General features: G+C 43.9%; 1 protein-coding gene across 1 annotated transcript in view; it reads left to right on the forward strand.

The window, feature by feature from the left end:
• MMP2 (matrix metallopeptidase 2) overlaps positions 1-15839 on the forward strand; it is a 50414-nt gene that overhangs the window by 18606 nt on the left and 15969 nt on the right. The window contains exons 7-10 of the mRNA XM_075325772.1: positions 3441-3614; positions 3741-3896; positions 6801-6948; positions 7629-7765. Coding sequence (XP_075181887.1) covers positions 3441-3614; positions 3741-3896; positions 6801-6948; positions 7629-7765 — 615 coding nt within the window. The remainder of the gene's footprint in view (positions 1-3440; positions 3615-3740; positions 3897-6800; positions 6949-7628; positions 7766-15839) is intronic.

Raw genomic sequence — 15839 nt, forward strand, 5'->3', positions numbered from 1 at the left:
AGAAAATCCGGACTTTTGTTTTTTTTGGCTAGCTTGGGTGAATATCCCAGGCGGCTTCTCTTTGAGCAAATATTATCCCTTTGTGACAAATCTTTTCTAAGGGTCATAGATGGTTTTTACGAACTTATTAGACCTTGTTGGGCTGTAAAGTGAAGGAAATAGTAAAATCATTATATCGTTCATAGAGAGTAGAGAATAGCAAAAGGATGACTCAGTGCGGCTGGCCGGAAAGCGCTGTGTGCACAGCCAGTAACGCGGGGCATTTTGGGCTAGCTGGCTGAGCAAGCAAACAGAAAGCCACTGTATAAGGCTTTCTTGGGAGGTCGATTCACTCTTACTTTGTCAGTCCGCTGAACAAGGCTGCTGTTTTGTAGCTTGCCAATGCTGTGTATTCCTGACCTAATTTATATCAACAGCGTCTATTGAGTAGTGTAGAATGTGCCTTTATTTTCATGTATATTTTTAAGAAGCTTTTTTTTTGCTTTCAGGATGATTTTCATTACTTACTATCAATGTAGAAAACTTTTAGAATGTTAGTTCTTATACTGGCCACTAGGTGTCAGTGCAGCAGGCATTTACACTCGATGTTAATGACATTGCTTTACTGCCTTGCTGTTAAAAAAGAGATGATGATATGTATGTATGTATATATACACAGTACAGACCAAAAGTTTGGACACACCTCATCTCTAGAACAACTGTTAAGAGGAGACTTTTTGCAGCAGGCCTTCATGATAAAATAGCTGCTAGGAAACCACTGCTAAGGTCAGGCAACAAGCAGAAGAGACCTGTTTTGGCTAAAGAACACAAGGAATGGACATTAGATCAGTGGAAATCTGTGCTTTGATCTGATGAGTCCAAATTTGAGATCTTTGGATCCAACCACCGTGTCTTTGTAGAAAAGGTGAACAGATGGACTCTACATGGCTGGTTCCCACCGTGAAGCATGGAGGAGGAGGTGTGATGGTGTGGGGGTGCTTTGCTGGTGACACTGTTGGAGATTTATTCAAAATTGAAGGTATACAGAACCAGCATGGCTACCACAGCATCTTGCAGCGGTGTGCTATTGCATTCAGTTTGCGTTTAGTTGGACCATAATTTATTTTTCAACAGGACAATGACCCCAAACACACCTCCAGGCTGTGTAAGGGCTATTTGACTAAGAAGGAGAGTGATGGGGTGCTACGCCAGCTGACCTGGCCTCCACAGTCACCAGACCTGAACCCAATCGAGATAGTTTGGGGTGAGCTGGACCGCAGAGTGAAGGCAAAAGGGCCAACAAGTGCTAAGCATCTTTGGGAACTCCTTCAAGACTGTTGGAAAACCATTTCCGGTGACTACCTCTCAAGAGAATGCCAAGAGTGTGGAAAGTGGTAATGAAAGCAAAAGGTGGCTACTTTGGAGGACCTAGAATATAAGACATATTTTCAGTTGTTTCACACTTTTTTAAGTATTTCAGTCCACATGTGATAATTCATAGTTTTGATGCCTTGAATGTGAATCTACAATTTTAAGAGTCATGAAAATAAAGAAAACTCTTTGAATGAAGAGGTGTGTCCAAACTTTTGGTTTGTACTACTGTATGTATATATATATATATATATAGATATATATATATATATATATATATATATATCTATATATATCTATATATATATATATATGGATAGCGACAGATTTTTTTGATAAAAATTTCACATCAGGGATAAAAATTCTCTGTTCTTCTGATCGGTGGGGTCCATTGATCTGTGGATTTGTGATAACTTTTTTTCAATGGGGAACCCCCTTAAAAAAGTGAAGTCACAAAGCCTGTAAAAGTGAATACAGTACAGTTAGATTCAGTGACATCTTCCTTGATTAGAGTTCACTTTTCCTGCCTTTTCCATCTGGCCCAGACCATCATGAACACTTTTTCCAGGCACAACTTTTTTCTGTGCCAAGTCAGTGCTTATTCCTGCCCCCATTACTGTACCTCTCACTTTAGAGTTAAACAGTGTTGTAACCTCCAAAAAATAGTTCTACATAGCACCCCTGAAAACAATAGTTCATTCCAAATAAATAGTGCCCCCAAAATTAAGAGTGCCAAAGAGATAGCACCCATATTGTTTCACAGATACTAATACTGAACAATACAGTATTAGGAATACCGTTGGTGAGCCCCGCAGAGTAAGTGTCACGTCTCCACTGGAGTCGACTTCTGCTTCAATCACCAGACGCCGCCGTGTCACCACTGTGGGCCGCGTTGGGGACTGGGGAGCAGTCAGTGGCTCTGCTGGGCGCAGGCTTTGCTCATCTATTAGGCTGGTTTCACTAGGACCTGCAGTACCACTGGTTGACTGTGGTAGTGTGTGCCTTCCGGCTGAGTAGCTACCTTTAATCTGGGGCCAATGGGAAGGCACCACACCCCTATTATGCTTTCTCCCTTCTGCTGGCAGGTGCCAGATATAGTCCTGTAAATCCCTGCAAGTCTCTGGTGCCGTGCTGTTTGTTTGTATTCCCGTATATTGAGCTTAGGTTGATCACCTGACCACTCTCCTGCCTGCCATTCCTGTTCTTTGCTGCTAGCTCCGGTTTTGACCCTTAGCTTGTTTACCTGACCACTCTTCTGCCTACCGTTTCTGTACTTCGCTGCTAGTTCTGGTTTTGACCCTTTGCTTGATCTCTGACCACTCTCCCACCTGACCATTTTTGTCCCTGTTCTACCTTCTGGATTTGACCCTGCCTGGTTACTGCTTTTCTCAGGACTGCAATCTTCTGCGGGCAGCGATCACCTGGGCCCTGTCGTAACTCCAAATCCCTGTATAGGGGTTAAAGGGTTGTGGGGTCAAGGTTCCTGCTTTGTAGGCGGTTGCCTCTATTCACCTGTTTCACCGATCCTGAGTCCGTGGCTCCAGGCAGGCGTCACAGTAAGAGACACACCTTTTTGCCCCATACACAGTAATAATGCCCCTTTTGTGCCTTTATATAGTAATCATGCCCCTTTTGCGCCCCTAAATAGTAATAATGCCCACTGTTCCCCCGCCTAGGCAGTAATCGCCTAAGGTCTCTTCTGGCCTGTGAAATTGGGGGATCTTCACAGGTGAGGTCCTAGCGCCACCTGTTCCAGGACTTTAGAGTCTATGCATGTTTCTGGTGTCCTCTTGACCACTGGTCAAAAATCTCTTGTGTACAAAGAGAAGGTAAGTGACAGGGCAGGAAGTCATGTTGAGATTAGCAATTCCCACTCATAGATGTAATACGACGACACATTGAGCCCATTGAGTTTGGGAGCCAATCACAATTGTGTATACTGTGACCAATATCACTTGGCCACTGACAAGGGGCTCCTGAACTGGTGTGTAACAGCACAGGGTGATTGTTGGTCATTGCCGTACTTGCCCTTTAAATGGGCCATAATTTGGTCTTTTTGTGTGAATTAAGCCCTTTGATTATTTTTACAGCATTGTCTACAATTGGAGGAAATGCGGAAGGTTCCCCGTGTGTCTTTCCTTTTACTTTCCTTGGCAATAAGTATAATTCATGTACAAGTTCTGGAAGAAGCGATGGCAAACTATGGTGCGCCACCAGCAGCAGCTACGATGATGACCGGAAATGGGGTTTCTGTCCTGATCAAGGTACACAAGTGGAGGGGACAGTTTAAGAAAGCCAAAATGTATTTGTGGCACCTCTGATTAAGAGATTTTCCTAAATTTACAGTACATGGTTATTCATTCCATCAACAACAATGATTTTTTTCCCAGGTTATAGCCTCTTTCTTGTTGCGGCCCATGAGTTTGGACATGCCCTTGGACTCGAGCATTCTGATGATCCTGGTGCATTAATGGCACCAATATACACTTACGTCAAAAATTTCCGACTCTCACAAGATGATGTCAGTGGGATCCAGGACCTTTATGGTGAGTTTGAGCTTTAGTATTGTTAAAGACTCGGCTGATTATGTCGAATGGCCCAACCCCTACAATCATTCGCTCAGTTTCCAGTATACTTTGGGCATTGCCTTTTTGAGATCCAGGAGTGCAGCTACATGTCTCTGAAATCAGATTAATATTTTAGTACATGGTTAACAAGACTGTCATGATTCATGCAGGGCTCTGCAGTTCCTGAGCCGGTGCATGTACTCTGCCTCCGGGGGTTTAGGTCTCTTGGGAGGGGCCTGTCCGTTCTGGCCTCGTTCCGGGGGTCACGCCGCCATATCTTGGTGCTGCTGCATCTGTGATGCCACCAGTGATATTTCTGGCTCTGCTGTGTGCTCCGTTCCTGTGAGAAGTTCTGTTTCTTGTCCTGCTACCCAGTACTGTTTGTCCTGACCTCCGTTCCCCTTGCCCGACCTAACCTCCGTCCCTCCGATCTGACCTGACCTCCATTTCCCCAGCCTGTCCTAATCTCCGTTCTTCCTGCCCATCCTGACCTCTGTCCCTTCTACCCGACCTTTCCTCCGTACTTCCCTGTCCTCCGATCTCCTGTCCCGTGTTCCCCACTCCCTCCCCTGTGCTTTCTTGCTCTCCCAATATCCAACCTCGGCTCTGTTCTTTGACTTTGGATAGTTTTCTTCTCGGTACAGATGTGACACCCTGGCATTGACCTTGACGGATTGACTAACCCCGCTATTGTGTTAGCGACTTCTAGTGGGCTTCTGTCTAACTGCACTCATGAGATCTCTTTGTACCTGAGTCCCTGCGCCCCCCTAGTGTTAGCTTGACAAAGACATAATAGAGTACGGTCAATATGGTATTTAACTCCTATTCATTTCAATAGGGTGACTGTCCACGTATGGGCTACTCTACATTGGAAGTCAAGAAAAAAAAGGCCAATTTTTGGGATTTGGTGGGATCCCAGCAGCCAGATCCCCACTAACCAGTGTCCTATAAACATATTAATTGGAAAATCCCTTTAATGTTGGTAGTGTTCTTCTTTACACTTGCGTCAAACTTCAGCAGTTAGTACCGACAAATTTATATGACATTCAATTGGCTATAATACTGCTAAATCCAATGGATGGTTAACCTATATTTTCAGGGCTATCATGACATTAGGGTTATATAGCCCAGCCAACCCATAGTGAGCAGCTCACGTCATCACCATTGGCACAATTGGTTATTTACAATTGAGGATGACCAAGGAGAGGTCATCCTGGTTATCTGAGCAATTATCGCCTTTTTCTTTCCCCATAAATCAATAATACATGTCAAGATATGAAACTTTGGAATATACAGTATCTTATCAGAAAAATCTGATTCTTTTTCCTCCTGGATATTTTAAATATTCTCAATTCACTTGTAAAATCTGTCTTCTGTGAATATAGATTTTCACAATACTAAGACAGGAAATGACAATTAGTGTTTATAAGATTCTATGGAAGGAGGAGGAGAGAGTAGGAGGAGTTGGAGGCAGAAATAAACATTCTGCTGCAAGTTCTCCTGAAACGACAGTTAAAGTTTGAAATGTAACTGTCATTTTAGGAAAACTTGCAGTAGATTGTCTGTTTCTACCTCCTCCGGCTCCTCCTCCTCCTCTGCCCCTCTACTCTCTCCAAAAAACATTATGGGATTCAACTGCCATCTTCAATTTCAGTAATATGAAAATCTGTCTACACTGAATACAGATTATTATTATTTATTATTATAGCGCCATTTATTCCATGGCACTTTCTTTGTGAATAGGGGTACAATAATCATAAACAAAACAAGGCACAGACAGGTACAGGAGGAGAGAGGACCCAGCCCATGAGGGCTCACAGTCTACAGGGGATGTGTGAGGATACAATAGGTGAGGGTAGAGATGGTCATGCGGTGCTGGGGAGGACTGAGGGTTACTGCAGGTTGTAGGCTTGTTGGAAGAGGTGGGTCTTCAGGTTCTGAAGTTTTTCAAGGTAGATGAGAGTCTGATTGTGTTGGGGTAGAGAGTTCGAGTGTATGGGGGAGGCACGGGAGAAATCTTGGATGCGATTGTTGGAAGAGGAGTTGTGAGAGAAGTAGAGAAGGAGATCTTTTGAGGATCTGAGGTTTCATGCAGGTAACTACCAGGAGACTAGATCACAGATGTATGGAGGAGACAGGTTGCGAGTGGTTTTGTATGTCATGGTTAGGGTTTTGAACTGGAGTCGTTGGACAATGGGAAGCCAGTGAAGGAATTGGCAGAGAGGAAAGGTCGGGGAGTAGTGGGGGGACAGGTGGATTAGTTGGGCAGTATAGCTTAGAATAGATTGTAGGCATGCAAGAGTGTTTGAAGGGAGGCCCTAGAGCAGGGGGTTGCAGTAGTCGAGGCAGGAGATAATGAGGGTATGCACTAGTGTTTTTGCAGTTTCATGGGAAAGGAATGTATTAATCTGGGAAATATTTTTGAGTTGGAGGCGGGAGGAGGTGAAGAGGGCTTGGATGTTTGGTTTGAGCGAAAGAGCAGAGTCGAGAATTATTCCCAGGCAGTGAGCACGTGAGACTGGCGAGAGTGAGCAGCCATTGACTTTGGTGGATAGGTCGGTTGGGGGGGTTGAGTGAGGAGGAGGAATGATAATGAATTCTGTTTTGCACATGTTAAGATCTTACCCTTGAATTGAAAGTAAAAGTTTAATCCAGGAGGAGAAAGAAGAAGATTTCTCTGATAAAATGTTTTACAAAGTCTATTATTTTCACATGTACTATTGAAAATGATAATTCCACTTGAAATTGTTGAGGTTACTCTACTCAATATTTGCTTCTTCATCTGGTACTGAATCCATCACATCAGTCAATTTTTGCACTGTTTAGTTGCTCCTACTCCTACTGTTTAGCTAGTGGTTTCATAATCATGCCTATAACTTCCAGGTAGAGGATCTAAGCCTGGACCTGGACCTGAACCTGGACCTGGACCTTCACCCACATTGGGCCCCGTTACTCCTGAGCTCTGTACCAAAGATATTGTATTTGATGGCATTTCACAAATTAGAGGAGAGATATTTTTCTTCAAAGATAGGTAAGAAATAAGAAAGTGATTCCTGTATAGTTTTCTGTTATCAATAGGGTCCATTAGTCAGTGTTAGATTCATTATATTAAGGGTATGACCATGGAAGCTGTTAGAGCATACAAGCCATTTTGTTCTTATAGAGACCATCTTGTCTTATAACTGAATGATGTCATACGGTTCAGCTTACACTGATGGGCGGGGAGGTTTCACATTTCTAGACACCCCCCTGCAGCTATTATTGGTGCATGGTAATTTCTTTGTTTGGGATACTATATAAACTGGTCACATGATAATAAAGCAGAAACTTTCAGTACACCACAGAGCGTGTGTGTTGTATTGATTTCCCAAGTGCTTGTTAAAAAAATCTTATTCATTTGGAGTCCCAATGGCATAGACTGAGTGTATTTCGCTCACAAAGCCATGACACATGTGTCAACACAGTCTATTGGCTCCTTATAAATACTAATATTATTGTATGATAAATAAATAGATAAAGTGTCTAAGAAATGGGAGCACCATTAATCATGGAGAAACATTTTTCTGTAGGGGCTTCATAAAGGTTCTGATCAAACGGCAACCAAAATTTACTAAATACCATAAAATTGGTTAAGTGTAGCACATAGACAATAATAATAATTAAAAAATTAAATATCATCAAAATTTCTAATCACCATCTGTTTTTCTCAAGATTTATATGGCGGTCAGTAAACCGAAGAAGCAGGCCCTCAGGTCCCCTACTAATTGCCACTTTCTGGCCAGAGCTACCAGACAAAATTGATGCTGTTTATGAAGATCCTCACGAGGAGAAGACAGTTTTCTTTGCAGGTAAAAATAAATTCACTTCATCCATAGAGAAATAGAAGTACCGTAATCAAAATCTATTACTGTTATATACTGTGTATTGAGAACTTACTCATTAGGACGGCCAGTTATGACGAAGGAAGTGCTGCAGTAAGATGCTCCAAATACATTAAGGGTTGTGCACCACCTCATGAATTTGGCGCAACTTTCAGCTGCCATGCAGAAGAAATGTACTCTTTTCGAGGACTGTAGTACAAATCTGGCTGTAAGTAAGTCTCCATAACTTCTTCAATAATAGCTGATACACAGTAATAGTCCTGACCATTAGGGGTGTAAATGTAGATGTTTATGACTATGTGCTGAGGACATCCCGGAAGATGTTCCATTTACCAGGCACATCTGGAGCTAATCCACGTTCTATGTACTTGACCCTGTTTGTTCGACAATTGCCTTTTTTAGTATTGAGTATGTTGTAATGATTTTCATTTGCATATTTGCTGCAGTACTGTATGTTCCTTACGGAGAAAAACTGTGTAGAGTGGTGTCTTTTTATGTCAGTTTCTAGAACGACACAAAACCACAAGTCTGTTGGATGACTAGGTTTTTAATGTTTTCCACATGGGCCATGAGGTCAGATGTATTTCAGAATTACCAAAGCGTGATTCATTAACATGAGACAAACCATCCACTAAATGTTGCAAGCGCCTGCACGAACAGTCTAGACCTGGGTCCTCCCAACATTGTTCTACTGGGCACCATTATCATCTTTTGAACCAAGTATAACAATGAACTAATGCCAGAAGCAGTTGAGTAGATCTCTAAATCGGAGATAGACTTGATTTTTTTAAAGAACTACAGCATGAACTTATCAGATAATTCACAAAATTGAAAGTTATCCCCTTTCCGTAGGACCAAGAAACCATCACAAATCTGGAGAAAGGGGATCTAACATGCACAACCACTACTCCAGTCATTCACTATGGGACTTGCAGAGATAGCATTGTAGAGCATTCAGCTATCTTCAGAATATCATTGCACCATCTCCGGTATTATTGGGGTCCCTGGGTCTGGCCTAATACAATTGTAAAGGGACCATCAGAGATAGCCGGGTACAGCACTCCACAATGCCGGAATTTCACTGCCTTGTTCTAGGGTCAGTTGAAGTCTTTGAGTTTGACCCAATCCAATTGGGAAGGGAGTGCCAGAAATAGCCAGGTATACTGATTGGCTACCTCCAGAACACTACAGCCTCGTTCTTTGGATTTTTATTGTCTTTGGGTCCCAACCAATCTCAATAAGGGACTGCTAGAGCTATCTCTGGGGAGTTTTCTTGGGATCTTTGGAGTCCCCGTCACGAGTGTCACGGGTGACAGACAGTCATGTGTTTTCTGGCCATAGAATGCCACAGTGTCTGGCTGGGCAGAATCCTCCCTGACTTTCCATTGTTCCTGCTGCCAGTATTCATTGGTATAGGTAGCTTTCCTGCTGGATTCATCGCTCCCTCTTTTGGACCCAGCAAGAGCTTGCCTTCCACCCAGCTGCTGATCATCAGCATTATCTTGGTGCTTAAATACCCCTTCCTTCCTGGGACTGGTGCTGGTGCTGCTCTCATCTGTAGAATCATTGCTGAAAACTTTGGTGAACTTCTGCCTGAGTCATCTGTGGATAAGTAGTTCATGGATTTTCTCCCTGTGTGTCCTCTTTGTGTTGTATATAGTGTTTAGTGGGGTTGATGAAGAGCTCATCCCACCCGTTCCCTATTTAGGGCCCAGCACCAGGGATACCTAAGGCCAGTTATCTGGCTTGGTGCATAGGTGTGGAAGCTATCTAGGGTGGTGAGGGACCCCAGGGTAGGTTTGGTCAAGGGTCACCATCTGCCCTTTGCCTATACACAGAGTTTTCCATCCCTTTCGTCTTTCGCTTGGTACCTCCCCGTATCTAGCGTGATAGTCCCTAGATCCAACTCTATCCAATTGGAATGAGACTGTCAGAAACAGCTGGGTACAAAGCTAAGCCATCTTGAAAATATTACACCACTATGTTCAAGATCATTAGGGTTCCTATGTCTGAACCGATTCAATTGGAAAGTCATCACCTATCCTATGGATTCGTCACAACTTTCAATGTTTGGAATGACACAGGCAGATAAAATATCAATAGAAATGTAGGAAGTTATTTGTTGCTCATTCTACCTGTGACAATCATCATGAATGTATAGATGTGTCGCCCAGGGAAGGGGGTACTCGGTCCCGGGCCACTTCAGGTGGCCGTTGCCCGGTCCCGTGCCCTGGGGACGCTTACTAACAGGGGGTATTTACAGAGGATAATAGAGTTAATGTTCGTGACGCCACCTGCGGGTTGCGGTTAAGAATGGAAAACCGCCGCTGCTCAACGTGGGTACTCCCAGGGATGGTGGTAGTGGCAGCTGAGATGGTAGGCCCTCCGCAGGTAGGGCTGTGCCTGGGAGATGTATGGTGTATAATGATGGAGACCACACTAAGTTAACTTTAACAGTCTCTACTCACATGGACCCTCAGCTTGCTGGTGCCGGTCTCTGTATTGCCAGTGCCAGATAGTGACTCAGGTTGCTCTTTCCCCGGCACTCTCAGTGTAGTTGAGACCCTGAAGCTTGGAACTTTGGGGGTCCCTCCGCTGTCAAACAGCGGTCTGTTCGTTCGACTGGTAGTGCGGATCCTGCGGGGAGGTAAGTGTCCAAACCCCGATCCTGGTTTACTGCTGATGCCCCTGGATCTGAAAGGACAATGAGGCCCCTGGAGAGCCCTCACCATGCAGGTATTTGCCAAACAGTCTAAAACTTGCGCTTGACCTAGGGCCCTGTGCCCCGTACATGCCCAGATTCCAGTGGGGCTCCCTCGTACCGTCCCTGGGGTCTTGACTCCTGCCCAGAGGTACTTGCTTGCCCTGGCTGGCAATCTGACTCCTCGTGCCCCTGAGTCACTGTTACACAGACCCAGCTAGAGGCACGTCTGCTCTCCTCACTACATTCTGACAGACGGCTTCCTGTTCTCTCACAGACTGGCCTGCCCCCCCTCCTACCTGGTGGTCTAGTCCCTGGGTTCGCTCTGCCCACTGGGTGGCCCTCCCACTAGCCCTGGTGTGAGTGGCAACTGGGATTTTTAGGTGTGTGTTGCTGTTGCAGTCACTGGTGTTACAGGTCCCAGGGGGTAGGTCCTGCATCCCCAAGAGGATGCAGTTCCCTGTAGTGCCCTGAGAGTCTCAGGGGTGCTACACACATGAATTCTCGTTACCACGAACGTTTGTCCTTTTACCTTTTCATACTGTTTGCAGCACAACCCCTGAACTTAGTTGCCAACTATCTCAGATTTCCTGGTACACCTGAGCTATAAGAGAGCTATGTAAACACTGCCCAAAAATGGGTGTACTGGGTTGGACTGAGGATAATATTTGCTTAAAGGTCCACTGAAATCTTGGCAACTACAGTCTATCACAAAAGTGAGTACATCCATCACATTTTTGTAAATATTTTATTAGATCTTTTCATTGGAAAACTTTGATACAATGTACAGTGTCAGTGTGTAGCTTGTACAACAGTGTAAATTTGCTGACCTTTAAATAAGTCAACACACAGCCATTAATGTCTAAACTGCAGGCAACAAAAGTGAGTACACCCCAAGTGAAAATGGTCAAATTGTGTCCAAAGTGTGAATATTTTCTCTGGCCACCATTATTTTCCAGCACTGCCTTAACTCTCTTGGGCATGGAGTTCACTAGAGCTTCACAGGAGCAGCTGGATCCTCTTCCATCCTCCATAACCACATCACAGAGCTGGTGGATGTTAGAGACTTTGTGCTCCTCCAACTTCCATTTAAGGATAATGCCCCACAGATGCTCCATAGGGTCTGGAGACACGCTTGGCCAGTCCACTACCTTTACCCTCAGTTTCTTTAGCAAGGCAGTAGTCGTCTTAGAGGTGTTTGAGGTTATAATCATGTTGGAATATGAAGGGAGGGGATCAGGCTCTGCTTCAGTATGTTGGCATTTATGGTTCCCTCAATGAACTGTAGCCCCCCCACAGCGGGCAGCACTCATGCAACCCCAAACTATGACACTCCCACCACCATGCTTGACTGTAGGCAGGGCACACTTGTCTTTCTACTCCTCACCTTGTTGCCGCCACACACTTCTTAAACCGCTGAACGGTGGTCTTGACCAGCGTGCTGCAGCTCAGTGTCAAGGTGTTGGCAATCTTCTTATAGCCTCGTCCATCTTTATGTAGAGCAAGAATTTTTTGTTCAGATGCCCAGATAATTTTTTGCCATGAGGAGACATGTAAAACTTCAGTGACCAGTATGAGAGAGTGTGTGAGCGATAACACCAAATGTAACACACCTGCTCCTCACTCGCACCTGAGATCCTATAACACTAATGAATAACATGATACCAGGGAGGGAAATGGCTATTTGGGCACAATTTGGCCATTTTCCCTTAGGGATGTACTCACTTTTGTTGCTAGTAAATTAGACATTAATATCTGTGTTGAGTTTAGAGGACACCAAATTTACACTGTTATTTAAACTGTACACTGATACTGTACATTGCATTAAATTGTAATATTTTCAGTGTTGTTCCAAGAAAAGATCTAATAAAATATTTACAAAAATGTGAGGAGTGTACTCACTTTTGTGATATACTATATATTTAAAGAGATGAGTGTGTCATAGCCTCGTGTGATCTTGGGGGGGATCTGGGATCAGAACATCACAGAGTATTGTTAACTGCAGATTCACTTGAGTGCCCTCTTGTCGTTTACTCTGAGTTGGAGTGTATATAATTCCATCCGGTGATGAAGGGTTCAAGGTTCATTTCTATCCTGCAGTGATCTAACAGGTATCTTTAAATTTAACTGCAGCCTCTCACTTCTGCTATAATTATCCACTCCTCACTCCTCCTACACCGGCTATAGCTCATACCTATGCTGCCCACTTTAAAGGAGCCAATCTCTGAAGTAGTTGTTGTGTTGTTTCTGTTGCAGCAGAGAGTTTGCTAGTGGAGAAGCAGTGGAGCTTTTTGTTGTGTGGTTTCCCACCTGTTTCTCTTACCTTCCTCCTGTAGTCTTATTGCAGTTGCGAGATTAGCGTGTCACTGGACTTTATTAGTTAGGGTGAGTTCATTCCCAGTGAGGGCCTAGGCACGTGATCGGTGCCAACTAGGGATGTTAGGGAGTGTAGGGATCAGCGACAGGTCAGTATTAGGCTTAGGAGGTGACCTTACTCCTCTCTCCCTAGCGTCAGGGCCTTCCTTTATATTGCTACCCTGTTGTTCCCCCTGTGTTGCGCCATTTGGTGGGAGTCCTCTCGTACCCGGTGTGACACCTGCAGTCTCATCATGACAGATGTGCTGCCAACTAATGATAATTTAAGACTTCCACAAAATATGTGATCATCTGACAAATGAGTCTTGGTTCATTTGTCAACTGATCCCTGCCATGTTTACACAGAGGTAATGATCAGGAACCAGCGCTCCTATGAATGTTCATTCTTTTGCTCATTGTCACAAGTACAACTTCCTTACTGGCACTATGGATTTGGCCTTTCTGTGAATATATTGTGCTGACCTCAGATCAGAAAACATAAATCTGGTGACAGTTTCACTTCAAGAAATCACAACACCCCTTGGATTCAATCCAATCCTTTCAATTAGTCATCAATATTAAATCAGCGGGGTCAGACACCTGGCGATCTGATTGTGATAGCCTATTCTAAGGATAGGCCATCAGGGTAAAGGTCGTGGAAAAACCCTTTTAAGTATGAAACAAGAAGGAGATGACTTTTAAACTGAACTTAATATATTAGGGATATGATTCTGAAAATAGCGTCATCCCTCAATCTAATTATACTGCGTGTGGGGGAATGTACTGTGAGATTATACTATGTGTATATCAGGGAATATACTATGGGGACATCATACTGCGTGTGGGGGAATGTACACTAAGGAGATTATACTGTGTGTGGGGGAATGTATTGTGGGGACATCATACTGTGTGTGGGAATGCAATGTGGGAACATCAGACTGTGTGTGGGAGAAAGCACTGTGGGGACAGCATACTGTGTGTAGGGGAATGTACTGTGGGGACGTCATACTGTGTGTGGGGGAATGTACTGTGGGGACGTCATACTGTGTGTGGGGGAATGTACTGTGGGGACATCATACTGTGTGTGTGGGAATTTACTATGGGGACATACTGTGTGTGGGTGAATGTACTGTGGGGACATCATACTGTGTGTGTGAATATACTTTGGTTAGATCATACTGCTTGTGGAGAATGTACTGTGGGTAAAGGATACTGTGTGTGGGGAAATATAATATGGGGATATGATACTTTTTGTGATTGGAATGTACAACAAGTGGGGACATTATACTGTATGTGAGAATGCTTGTGGGAGAATGTACTGTGGGGACATCATAATGTGTGTCGGGGAATGTACTGATGGGACATCATATTTTGTATGGGGGGAATATACTGTGGGAACATCATACTGTGTGTGGGAGAATGTACTGTGGAGGTATGATACTGTGTGTGGGGGGAATGTACTGTGAGGAGATTATACTTCGTGGGGGGGGAATGTACTGTGGGGACATCATATTGTGTTGGAAAGTATTGAGGGGATATCATATTGTGTGTGGGCAATTGTTCTGTGGGGACGTCATACTGTGTGCTGAAAAATGTACTGTGGAGGCATCATACTTTGTGTGAGGGAATGTACTGTAGGGACATCATACTGTGTGTGGTGGGGGAATGTACAGTGGGGACATCATACTGTGTGTTTGGGGGAATATACTCTGGGGACATCATACTGTGTGTAACAATATATTGTGAGGACATCATACTGCATGGGGTGGAATATACTGTGGATCCATCATACTGTGTGTGGGGGAATGTACTGTGGGGAGATTATATGGTGTGGGGGAATGCATTGTGGGGGTATCATATTGCGTGTGGAGGAATGTACTGTGGGGCATCATACTGTGTGTGGGGAGATTATATGGTGTGGGGAATGTATTGTGGGGATATCATACTGTGTGTGGGTGAATATACTATGGGGCCATCATATTGTGTGTGGGGGAATGTACTGTGGGTATATTTTACTGTGTCGGGAAATACTTTTTGGCAACATTATACTGTACATGGGGCAATATACTGTTCAGACATTGTAGTCTATGGGTAGTGCTATGTGGGGATCATACTTTGTGTGGGGGCACTATGGGGGCCATGTAACGTTTATCGTTGTATGTAGGAACACTAATGGCTCTCAGTAGGAGAATATTGTGTGTGTGGGTACATATACAAATCTGGGAGGGTTTAGATTACTGGTTTAGCGTAAAATAAAAGTCCCTCTTTCTTATCTTTAAAAGTTAAAAGATATGGAAACATCAATCAATATACATGGCCTAAGAGATGAGGAATGCAGATATGCAGAAAGTAATAGAACAATGCAGGAACTGTGGTTGCCGTTTTATAGCCTAAAGGAAGTACTCCCAATGACAAAAAAAGGCAGATGAGAAAAATTACACAAAGCCGCATAAAGCCTGTTCTAAAAGTGTGCATTCTTCATGCATCCCCCTATGGTGACTCACGTAAAGTGATATCCATACAAAATTCTCCTTGCTCCCCCTTCTGGTTACTTTTAGAACCCTCATCTGATTGAAGGTGCTGCTGTGCACCAGAAAGGGCATAGCGCCATACTCTGTGTAGTGGCTGTGAGTGGTACTGCAAGCTGTCTCCTATTTACTTTACTTGGTCCACCCTATTGATATCTTATGCTAAGGCTACTATGTCAGCAGTATGAAAGTTCCATAAAACCTCTTTAATGTACGATTCCGGTTCCATCAAATAAGACTTATTCACTGTACAATGAAAAGTGCTGCAGTTTCGCATCAAATTCCTCCATGTTTTAAAGATCTCCGCTCTGTGTCGTTAAATAGAATCCTTCATTGTTTACTTCCTATGGACGACAATCTATCATGGTCATATGATTGCAAATCAAAAAAGTCCATGGAGCCTCTGTTAGGAGTCTCGACACGTAAAAATAGCGAGATATCCCTCCGGGAAGGACCT

This window comes from Anomaloglossus baeobatrachus, chromosome 10 (assembly GCF_048569485.1).
Source record: "Anomaloglossus baeobatrachus isolate aAnoBae1 chromosome 10, aAnoBae1.hap1, whole genome shotgun sequence".
NCBI lineage: Eukaryota > Metazoa > Chordata > Amphibia > Anura > Aromobatidae > Anomaloglossus > Anomaloglossus baeobatrachus.